Genomic DNA, 12584 nt, shown 5'->3' with positions numbered 1-12584 from the left:
GAAAAATTAAATGTGAATAAAAGAAAAAATAAAACTAAAGTTATTTCATTTGGGGGGCATTTTAATGTCAAATAATATATTTTATTTTATTAAAATGTCCTAAAGCATTTATTCTGAATTTCTTCAATAATGCATCTAATTAATATTTATCAATGACAATCCATTCCTTGTGCTAGGGAACTGTCATCTCATTTATATGTTAAAGAATTGTCCACAGAAGATAAAAACTAGGGAATTTAACATTTTGTGCGGTGCAAGAACTAAAAGGTGCCATATTCAATTCTGTAACGGCAGGTTCAAAACAAGCATAAAGTGCAGCACATATTACGATGTGCAATTAATTCCAAAAAGTTATTAGAGAGGTCAAAAGTAAAAATCAAAAAGGCATGGACACAAATTAATGGAAGATAACCATGACTGCTGGAAATAGTTGCCTAAATATAACCTCTGAGTCAGAAAGTTCTTAAATTTTGATTGCTATTAGCAGGCAGGTTATACTACTGGAAAAACGGTTTTTTTTGAGGGCAGTTCATTATTATATGTGTCCATAGATAGCTGCTGAAAAAGCTGTGAGACTCTTCTGATAGATAAAGATATCTCATGATTAAAATAATCAAAAGAACAGTTCAACAAAAGCTAAAATAAATTGTTTCTTTCACTGAAAATAATAATAGTGCTGCACACATGTTCATTTACTTTGACATACACACATGAACTCCTTTACTTCTTTATCCTGACTGAATAAAAACTAAGGTTAGCATATAGGATGAGGTTCTAAATGTTGATGTTAGATTAGTTCTATTAAGTAGATGGTTCAAAAGGACGCATAAATAACCAGGGTTCAATATTCATACAAATGAGCATGGTTTCTGGAATAAATGGAAAAAAAAATAAATACAGTAAGCAAAATATTAAAATAACCTGCTTTTTATTGCTAATTAAAATTGTCCTCAAGTTTTTTGGACTCAGTGCCTCCTTTTCAGTACAAACCCGCATTTTGAGGGCTCAAAGCCTCTTTTAAGGACCGGCAGCCTCTTTTCAGGGTCCAAGTTCTCATTTCAGAATCCAAAATATCATTTTAGGATGTCAAGACTTCTTTTTTTTTTTTTTTTTTTTTTTTTCAGTACAACCCCAACTCCCCATTTGGGCCCCAAGGTCTTGCTCTACAGCTTCCTCATGAGGGGAGCGGAGGGGCAGGTGCTGAGCTCTGCTCTCTGGGTATAGCGACAGGACCTGAGGGAATGGCATGAAGCTGGGACAGGGGAGGGTCAGGCTGGGTGTTAGGGAAAAGTTCTGCACCCATGAGGTGGTCAGGCACCCCAGGGTAGTGATGATAGCACTGAGCCTGCTGGAGCTCAGGAAGTGTTTGCACAGTGCTGTCAAGACACATGGTCTGAGTTTTGGGTGATCCTGTGTGGAGTGGTAAGTTGGACTTTATGGTCCTTGTTGGGTCCCTTCCAACTCAGTATTTTCTATGATTATGTGCTTCAGAAGGCATTAGGGGAACCTCAACAATCTGTAAGCCTTCCAGTTAAACTTTTCCTCAACAGACAGATGACATTTTGGCAGGTTTCCCAAAAACGGTTTTTGTTTTACAGTGCTATGTGGGATCAATTTCCATAAAACCAACAGATTAAAATCCCTTCTCTGCTGTAAAAGCAAAAGATAAATAAATAAAAAAGGCATTAAAAAGTGCTTTTCTCTCCCTTAAAACCTTTGAAAGCTTTGCAAATATTCAAATGATGAGTTTTTCATGGGCAGGCGACATTTGTTTAAGCTTCTCTCTGATACCACAGCAATCATTTTTTATTTCTGCTTCCTGAGCCTTTCCAATAGACCAGGGCAGACAACATCACCCAATAACAGCTGAAATTATTCTGAGCAGCATTTATCTCTTGGCTCTTCATAATTGCTTTAGTTTATTTATTTATTTGTGCCTTAAATTTAGCATGTAGGAAATAACATGGAAAGACTTCCTGCTGCTTAAAAGCAGCCAACTGGAAATTTCTTGGATCACATCAATTAATATACATAAACAAGCTCAGATATATGCAAAAGCTTTCTACACCATCCTCTCCCTTATGAGATGTTCTTTTTGTCAGTATATGAATGCCTGAGGGTATATAAAAAAATAGCAGTTTTGACTTAGAGAGGAAGCAGGGATTTGTGATCAACCTGAAAAATTTCAGTTCCTGATTTTGCTTGATATTAATTTTCTGTTCTTCCAAAAGTTACTGAGTTTCTCTTCTTTTCAAAACCTTATTTTTTACTAAGTCATAGGAAGTATTCCTGTACCTCTCTTTTGTTTTGTGTCCTTACCATAAGACACCTTTAATTTGTTGTGTTTCTGTACAACAGCCAACACTCGCATCTGTCATTAAAACTGAAAAAACTGTAGAACTGCATGAAGTATGGCTGATCTGAATTAACATGGACACATGATACACATCAACATAGGGGAATAAGGCTGGAAAGTTCTGGCAGGATGAGTAACACTGCCCTGTAGCCTTTGTTACTGGCACTTTATGGTTTTAATTTGTGTGTGTTTATGTGTTCCCTATCTTGGAAGCTTTTGTTCTTCCAAGGACAACAGGTCTCCTGAACAGGAGTTATTTGGGATAGCTGGCTGGGGTACAACGTCTCACAGTGGATGGTGATCCCAGCCTGAAAGCTATAGCACAAACTCAGTGGCATTACCTCTGCATTGATTAAGAACAGCAAATTTGGTGGATTTTTTTTTTTTTTTTTTTTTTTCTGTGCAGTTCATTATTTCATTTCCACTTTTGTTTGCATGCTTTTTTAAAAAACTATTATAATTGCCTGCATTAGTATTTAGACTCAGTAATTTCACTCACTGTGTTCTCCACAAATAGCCTGGTTTCTCTCTCTAAATCTTGATAAAGTTTATGTGCAGCACATTATCACAGGGACTAATAGTGGAGTTTATCTCACCTAACCTTAGTTGTTTATGAGACAGTCATCCTTGCCTCCCTTTATAGTCCACAATTAGAAGTAGCACTTCGAGGGTGAGATTCATCTGACCTATTTGATACGACTACTTTAGAAGAAGATGACTCACCCCTTGGATATGTCTATTCCTCTTCAGCAACTACAAAGGCAGCCTACATCATTAATGAGGATGTGGACATTGGGTCAGATTAATCCCAAATAAGATCCCTAGCTATGAATCATGATTCTGGTGGGTTCAAGGCTGAATAGGCTCCAATAAAGTTGTTCCACTATTAAGGGGTTCATCCTATAAGACAGGAAACATGCAGATATGGTCAGAAGGGAACACTGTAGCCATGAGTCAGCACTGAGAGGTAATGACCTCAACAGTAAAACAACTTAAATCCTGTCAGGTTTCTGAGGAAGGTTTGAATAAGAATTAACTTACATTTCATATGGGTATGGGAGAACATGTCCAAGAAAACAAACTGCTCCCAGTAAAAAGAAATGCAGGTTTGTTTGTTTGTTTGTTTGTTTTTCATTATAATTCTAGAGGTTGATGCCCTGGGACAGTGAGAACTGGGACCTGTGCTTCCAATTAGTACTAAAAGATTTGGATGAGCTATGAAGGATATTGATAATTAACATAGATAATGGATAATTCAAACAGGAAGGGTGATATGGTTAAAGCCAAAGAGAAAGTTGCCTCATCAATCAAGATACAAGCTGATGAGAAGTTGGATGAGAGTGTTATCTATGTAGATGGAAAGTTTGTGTTGTTGATATGTTAGTCTGGAAAAAGATCTGTAAGACAACAAAGGAAGGACTGAGGATAACACCCAAGCAATTGGACTGAATGCCAAGAAATAAGGCTCCATTCACATAATTTTAGCCAGTACATACTGGACAATGTTCATTTAATGAGGGAAACATGGTGTCTGGGCTTATGGTGTCAGCTTGAAATAAATAAACAAATAAATACCTGCATTAGGAAGGAAAAGATTCTTCTGTAACATTACTGCTCTGATTATTTTTATTCTCATTTCTTCTTCTTTTAGTTTTGCTCGTCCAGGGAAAGGATCATGGCTTGGTAAAGGCAACCTGGATGCGGGACCAGACCAGTCCAGTATGTCATTAGAAAATCTAGTGTTTGGAGCTGGCTACTGCAAACCTACTTCATCAGAGGTAAGGAGGGTGGGACCATAATACCTCACTTCCATTTGGTCACACAACATCTGTGTTATCTTGGAAGAATGTTTGTCTCTAGTACAGAGAGTTTCTTTAAAGCAGAACCCTTCAAACATTTCTGCATGAACTACCTGGCACTTGGATACACAATTTGTGGATGTTCAGACCCCACCTATACCAACCATCTCAGAAAAATTCGGGATGTGTGGATATTCCCCTGATTAACAATGGACTTATAAGGTTGAATTCACTTAACTAGATGTCTGCTTTAGGGTGAAATTCAGTAAAAGATCCTTGCTTTCCAGGCAGAGGAATTGAGTCATTATTAAGGATGCTGTAATTAGCAGCAGGTCAAAGCTGGCATCAGGAAGGAAACCTGGAAGGGTTTATGTCTGAAATATCAAGGAATGAGTACTGTGTATGTTGCTGAAGGGATGTTATGTACACTGCCTTACTCAAGGCAAATTTCTTAGTTAGTGTTTGCCTTTGATCTTACTACTTACTGCAGGGGATGAGCAGAGCTTGTTGTGCAATTTTTAGTACAAAGTTGCTTGTTTGGAAAATAATGAATAATTGGATTCTGATTGGAGGAAAGTGCTAGCTTTGGGGTGTTTCTTTTGTTATTTATTTATTTATTTTGGTCAGAAATATTTCCTCAGATCTAGAAATATCAGATCTAGAAATTCAACCTAGAACACTGGAATCATCACATTGTTGGGAAACCCTGATTCAAAGATTCTGATTAACATGCTGCCCTCAACTTCCCTCAAACTTTCCTGTGAGAGCTGTTCTCTTCTACATAAGTATTAAAAACGTGCTAGCCTAAGGCAGTTGGTGGAGAACTGTCTGATCTGATGTTAACACTACTAAGTCATGTCTTCCAAGTGTCTCTTGAGTATGAAGTAGAGGACTCTTACCTTGACATATTATCTCTAGGTCATACAACCTATTTTACCTCTTTGTTCCTCATAAAACATGTGGATCCATCAGAGAGCTAATTTTCTTTATAGGTCCATAGACTGACTGTACAAGTTCTCAGCTAGTTTATGTACTCAGTTTGCTTTTTCTTTATTGAAAGTGCAAGTTACTGCCTTCATTTCTAAAGAAAGTTCATATCAATCATCAGCTCCTCTTGCCACTTACTGTCTTAATCTTCTGCATTCAGGCTGCTTAGGTGCCACTGCTTTGTGATAGATCATGAAGGCTTCTCATTCTGTGCTTCCAGCTTCTCAGGGAAGAGACTAATTAAACGCGAGCAGTTCTGGTCTGTATGTGTGCAGGTTCCGTAGCTCCCCACAACTGACTTCTGAACACCAGTGACAGTTTCCTCCTCTCTCATCTCGACAGAGAAGTTATAATAATTGAACCTGTTTAATCCTTAGTGCTTGTTGTTGTTGTTTGATTTGTTTTGTTGTTTTTTGTTTTGTTTTGTTTTTGAAACCTTCCACACATGTCCAAGTCACCTTCCCCTTAGTCACTGCACCAAGCCTGTCTGAATTTAAGAAGCAATTGGACTGTGCACTTAGTCACATGGTCTAAACTTTTGGGTTGACCTGTGCAGAGCCAGGAGTTGGATTTGATGATTCTTATGGGTCCCTTCCAACTCAGGATATTCTATGATTCTATGATTCCCAGCAAACAGGGATTTCCTTTCCTCCATTCCTCCCTTTCTATTCTTCTCCTCCCTCCCTTTTCTCTCTATATATACAGAAGGATTTTCTTAAACCATGGCAGAACACAGAACAAAGTGTCCTTGTTTTTCCTTTCTACTGTGTTTTCCTTTCAAGCAAAGTTAAAATATCAAAGATATTTCTTATTGATTAGTGCCTTTTGTTGTTAGCTAAATATGAAGGAAGATGCTTTTCTGATAAAGAAACCAATAGAGAGCAATCTGCAGAATGAGAAAATGTGCTAGCAGTTTCTCAAGCTCTCATCAGCTTTTAACCTACAGTCATAAGATAGATATATAAATGTTTAACAATGATATATAGTTATATATATAAATGATTAACATAGACATCAAGAGAAATATATCAGTGATTGACAACATTCAAAATGCAATCATATCTATTGGAGGCTTGGGAGATCTAGATCACAGACCCATGAGCTGTGTGTGACTGGTTTCTCTCAGGGGCACCTCAGTTCCCAGAGGGACTGATCTATTTTTCTTCCCATGTGAAAGCTCAAGGAGTTGATTTGGGTGTTACGTGTTCTGTTTCAGAACAGCACACAGATTCACTCTTTCGTGTGATCTCAGCAGCTGTATAAACTGGACACTGAAAAATATTGACAGATTCTAAACCTACAGAGGAATAAAAGTGAAGTGTTCGTTGCAGAACTGGCACTCACACCTCTGGGGTTTTATGCCTTCCTCTCTACCATACACCTCTTCCATATCCACTGCTGTCAGGCTGTTTCAATGACATTGTAAAATTGTGTATTCCATACTTGTGGTGTTATCATCAAGTTGAGTCAACAACATACTGCAGGTTAAGAATAGGGAAAGGAAGGGAAGGGAAGGGAAGGGAAATATTAGATTTAGAGAACTAAACTTTTGTGAAAGACTCAGCATTTCCCTTTTAAGGAAAAGGCACTATGTATTTTATTTTTAACTCCGTCTGAAATTAACAGAGGTTCTCTATCTCATGCTAGGTAAAAAGGGATCACATGTATCTATAGGGCTGGTGAATTTGCTAAGACCTTTCTCTCTTTTTCCTTATTTGTGTTTCAGTAGTGTTTTTTTACAAACAACACTTGATTATCTACAAATTTTAGGCATAGCATACATTTGGTTTTTACCAGTTTAAAGCTAGAGCATTTGATATCTGCTGTACAGTATTTCACATTTAAAAATGAAATTAAAGAAAAAAATATTTAAATTAATTTTGATTTATACTTATTCCATATAACTGATCCAAACAGCGCAAATATAGCTCAGATCAAAATTTCTGCCTTAATTTCTAATTTTAAATTTAAACCACTTTCTTTTGGTCTCAGGCTTCTGTTTTTTTGGAGTGGGCCAGATATGAAATGCATCTCTCATGCCTTTGTGTGCTTTTGTGTGGTTTTAAAGGAGCAGGAGTCCTTCAGTGTCTTGCTTATGCAAATGGTGACTAGTTGTGATTGGAACTCCAGCAGATGTCCACCACATAATTATTCTGAAATAGTAAGAGTTGATGTACTGTTCCTTATAAGGTATAATGACAAGTATCTTTAATCAGTGTGCTGAGGGCACCATTTGTGATAATTACTGATGAAGTCTTTAATCTTTAGTTGCCTGAAGATAAATGGCTGATCTTTAGAAAGAACTGTAAATGATTTCCTAGCTCTAGCAGAAAACATGCTAACTAATAATGTGACACTAACTGGTTTCTTTAATCACTGGCATGTTTCTTTTCTGTGGCTCTTAGTGTTTGACCTGGCATATGCAGAGTACAGCAAAGCAATGGTCTGCATTATGGTAGAGTTCAAAACAGGGATTAAACTGGGATTAGGCATAAAATGCGATGTTGAAAAAATTTATCTGTCTTTTCACTTTGGCTTTCACTGTCATGAAAGCATCCAAAGATTCCTGTGAGACTTCAGCCAGGGTGGCGATAGAGTTTTCTTCTGGAGAAAATCCGTTTTGAAAATTGATGGAATTTGCAATGGAAGTTCCATTTTTCATCCCTGTATTTTGCTGTTTTTCTATGGCATGTATGTATTGGACAGAATTAAACTGCTGCATCCTACATGTATTTACAAATTTACCTGTTTCTCTGCATATTGCTGTGAAAGAGTTAATCACACCTAGAGTTGTGCAACTAAAATAAAGTTTTATGTAGCTAATTTAGAGTAGCTGTAAGTAAAGTGATAAAAGGCATACTCAGTATGGAAAATTTATTTTTCTTTCATAGCTACGATTAAAGTTATATACAGAAGAATTTATTAGGCTTTTTATTTATTGTCAACTGTAATGTCTTACTTGGGGGCTGAAATCCACTGAAGTGGCTTGTACTGTCACTCATTTGACCGACATCCTTCCAATTAAAACTTTCCCTTTCTACAGATTTTAGAATTGATTTTTCAAGGTAGTTTATAGGAGGGGGATTGAGACAGATGTTTCTTTCCTTCTGCCCTGAAGCAGAGTACACAAGCAGCAGGAAGAGCCTTTCTATGCTTCAGTTTGGGAAGTGGACTTGGCTGCTCCCTTCCTTTGGTAAAGCGCTCTATAATTCAGTTTTTCCTTCTTCTCAGTACTTTTCCCAGTGGTAGTTTGTTGAAAAATTATCTTCATATGCCCTAAAGAACACTACAATAATTCCCACTGACTGATGGTGAGAGAGTTCTTGAAAGGAGACCTAATCAAGTCTCATAGCTTCTGAGCTGACGGCCTTTCCAACAGCAGCACAAATGCCAACAACAGCACAGTCGAGATCCATCATCTGGAAACTAACTCTTTGCTATTGGCAAGTGTCCCAGACAGCAGCTCACGGACTGGGGAATAAGAAAAGAGATTCCCTCTTTTTCCAACCACTTTGTCATGTTTTGTGGAAACAAATCCTCGAGTGACAGCAAAAGCTTGCACCTCTGTTCAAAGCAACCATGCCAGTCGTAATGACCCAAGAATCAGTTTCACAGCTAATATGAATTATAAGTTTTGGTGCAGTGCTTGAGAGGAAGACTTGGAAGTGCAGTCCTTTTGGCATCAGCCTGTGTACAAGCAACTCTCTCTGGTCCAATGGTCTTACAAGTTCTCTGAGGATCTGACAAGCTTCAACAATGTGACAAACAGAAAACAAGGGGATGAGTGAACAGAGATGGGCCAGTGTATGATTCTCAAAAGCCTTTCCAGTGAATACCAATTGTCAAAGCTTTAGCCAGTATAGACAAAACATTTTTGGAGCTTCATGGATAAGATAAGAAAAAAATGTAGAAGTCCTTTAATACAAGAACAAAATCCCCTGAAGTTGTCTGGACTTAAACATATGTTTAGAGTCTGTATTTCAGTGTTTTGATGGGTGGCAAAAAAATAAACGATTGCTGGGTAGAATGCTTGAAGAACAGTAATGCTGTTAACGCTTGAAGGAAGGAAGGGCAAAAAGTTGGAGTAAAACTGTGAAATCAGAACTACTGTATTTGCAATCTATCACACTTAGTTTAGCGTTCAGTTTAATTTGTTTTTCTAAATCGAAGAAGTCCTGAGCATAGGAGTGTTTGCCTGCACAGAAGTTAAATAGCCTATCTGAATCAAGCTGGCTTTAGAGAGAGACTTTATCACTTATTTACACTAAATGATCAGACGGCAATAGCTAGGAGAGTTGAATTCAGCTATTAGGTACTTTGGCAAATGTGACTAGGGCTTTTATGTTCTTCCTACTTAATGTTCCTGATAACTCTAAAGAAGTTCTTCAGCCAGTAAATCTATTACTACCTTAGTAATAATTACCACTTTGACTGCAATGTTTGCATTTCAAGTGTATGCTTTTGACCATAATGATACCTTGGTATGCTAGGCTCAAGACTGCTTATATAGTCTGTAAATGTTAATTCCTTAATTTGGAAGGAGGGTTTGTGAGAGGGAGCAGAACCAGCATCAAAGATTACTTAACTTCCAGTAGTGGGCCTGCAACAAAAAGATTTTCAGCTTCTGAGTAAGAATTGGCCTGAAATGAGCTGAAAATAAAGGCTCTTTTGTCAAAATGGACTCTGTAGATCTGGGGAACCTGGGTGGGCTGGGGTAAGTAGAACACAGACAACAAGGGAAAATGATGGTTGTAGAAGTACTGGAACTGTTTAAGAAGACTGTAGAAGACTGGGGACACTTTAAAAACAAACAAAAAAAAGCTAAACCAAAACCAAACAAATCCATATCTCCGCGTCTTTACATAGATGAGAAATGTTTGTGATTATTCAAGCAGTGAGTCATATGGATATCTGAGAATCTATGTCTAGACATTTATATAGGGTAAGCTAGACACATTCAGTATGCCTGTAAACTTACGCTGCTTCCATCACTGGCATAAATCTGGAGAAATCAATCTTCCAGGCAGTCCCATTTTACAGTAGTGTTTGCCTCTGCTGATCCAGCAACACAGCATGGTATTTGAATGGGGCTGGGTGCACTGATGGTGTCTGTTCACTGAGACACTACCATCTCTAGGTAGCTGGCTGTGTCATGAAGCGTGTTAAAGAGCTGCAGTATCTTTCACTCTGCACCCTCTGACTTCCAGCAGGACAGGATCATTTTTAAGGTCCCTTCCAACCCGAACTATCCTATGATTCTATGATTCAACATGAAAGAAAAGTCCATGAGGAGAACAGAGGCCATTATATGTCTGCTCACTGATGAACCCCCCAAGAAAATCATTATCATCTCACAGGTTTCTTGTTAGTTCTTGGAGCAATCTGTAACTCCTGTTGGAACCAGCTCTAACTGTCATTGGAAGAAAGTGTTGATTGAAGCAAGGGTAAAGGCCTCATAAATAGGACAGAGGGGTTCCTCCAAAGCAGTGTTGAGTCTTGTTCCTGGGGATGGTAAAGCAATGTTTCTCCTCTATATATTATGCTTTATTGTAAACAGATACAGGTTGAGTCTCCAGACCTACCAGTCAACCTCCCCTTTCTCATCTACTAAACTGACTAGAAATATTTTATTTAAAACCATAAAATGAAGGCCTGCAGAATAAATGGTAAACTACTCATGGCTCATGAAATTTGATTGTCTTTAAGTGTAAATGACTCGAGGGCTGGAATATGTACTATGCATAATACAGGAGGTATCTACTGAGCTAGGAAAATGAACCTGTGAAAATATAATACTTATGCAAATTTATACAGGTCCAGCTATTCAAAATTTCCCTGTTTTGTTGCAGTAAATTATACCAAATTAATATAATTGCCTTAAAGTAACATACTCAGGAAAGTTTCTGATTAGCCATTACTTCTGTTTCAGTGTTAAAATAGAAACAGTGGATTTCTGAAATGATAAAAAGGCCAGTATATTGTTTTATAATTGGCTTTGCAATTTGAGGTATGTTTGCATGCATGTCAAAGAGGTATAAATGATTCAGTGCCTGAGTATGTCATAAGTGAAGACTTCAGAAATGCAGCATAATGACAGCATTAGGCATTGAGTTGTTTTTTGGAAGCAAAAGGCATAGAAACCACATCCCTCTATGTCAAAGAAAACAGAGACCAGCCACATAGCACGTAGGCTCGAGCAGAGCAATTCTTGTGAAGACTAATTATTTGCAAGAAGGAAGGGTTCTGCAGCCAGGGCTGTAAATAATTCTTTTGGGGTGTAGTTGGTTGAAATAAAGTAATACTCCAGAAAGAAAAGGTTTTGAAACATTGCTATGAGAAAAATTCAATAGATTTCACTTGGTCACTTTGAAAACTTGAATTATGTGAGTGATGGAATTCTCAGAGCCATAGAATTATCTTCAGCAAAATAGCTGGGAAAGGAATGGAAACTTATTTACAGCAAACCTTGGAGTAGGATCTTGCAAAACATTGTATGTTCATTGTTTTTCCCAATACAAAAACAGACAAAATTCCATGAAGTCAAAAAGTAGCATATTTAGAACTAATAACAGGATTTTTACCTACAGTTTTATAGACCCTATTATAGCCAGAACAACACATATCTGGAAGGTGCTTGTGTGATCTTAGGAGGTTCTGCCGTGATTGTGAAAATGACTGCACGTTCTTCAAAAATCATGGCACTGTGAGGAGTGCTGCATAAACCAGTATTTGGGCATTTTTAGATTTTGCCTAAAGGCATGCAATTTCTGAAATTGTCAGAGCTTAAATTTGGGTTTTCTTTTGGTTACATCTGTCTCTCCTGTGAGTATTTGGCAGTTAACTACAGCTGGTTCTAAAACACAAGACTTTTTGGGCTTCAGTTCTGATCCAGTTTGACAGAGCATATACAGAACAGCATATTTTGCCCACACCTTTGAGGGAAAATGAGAAGTTGACTGTGAACCAAGTAGAAAGAAGGGGATATGCAAGAACATTTGGAAATAATAATAAAAAATAATAATGCTATCAAAAGAGACTTGATTGCTTCCCACCTGCTCATGACTCATAGGAACCTACTTGGTAATGGCGTGACTGTGTAACAGACTGGAAGAAATAATAAAACAAAAAATTTGCCTTAGTAACAAAATGTTAGACTGCTATGTTAGACTGCTAAAAAAAATTAAAAAAAAATAAATAAAAGAGGAACCCATAAAGGTTGAAGTAATTTGTCACTGCCAAATGGCAAGTAGATATTTCCTCTTTAGCCATTGTTTGACAGTGTTTCTAATGTTAAAAGCTGCCAAGTTTAAGAAGAGATCTGTAGTGTTGTGATTGTTCTCATTTGCATCTGCATTTGTGAAGAAGCTAATTAGCCTGCATGCAGCAATAGCCCTGATTATGGAGATTTCCACACTGAACTCTGGGCAAGTAATAAAACCTTT

The 12584-nt window shown here is 37.6% G+C and overlaps 1 protein-coding gene across 1 annotated transcript in view; it reads left to right on the top strand.

The window, feature by feature from the left end:
* Positions 1-12584, top strand: part of FAM135B (family with sequence similarity 135 member B) — a gene marked incomplete at both ends in the record, with an annotated part of 140965 nt that overhangs the window by 82240 nt on the left and 46141 nt on the right. Inside the window, one exon of the mRNA XM_084281319.1 lies at positions 4008-4134. Coding sequence (XP_084137445.1) covers positions 4008-4134 — 127 coding nt within the window. The remainder of the gene's footprint in view (positions 1-4007; positions 4135-12584) is intronic.

This window comes from Netta rufina, assembly GCF_964035555.1.
Source record: "Netta rufina genome assembly, chromosome: 2".
Classification (NCBI taxonomy): domain Eukaryota; kingdom Metazoa; phylum Chordata; class Aves; order Anseriformes; family Anatidae; genus Netta; species Netta rufina.
The sequence above is the reverse complement of the archived record's forward strand: the minus strand, read 5'-3'. Positions and strand labels throughout refer to the sequence as shown.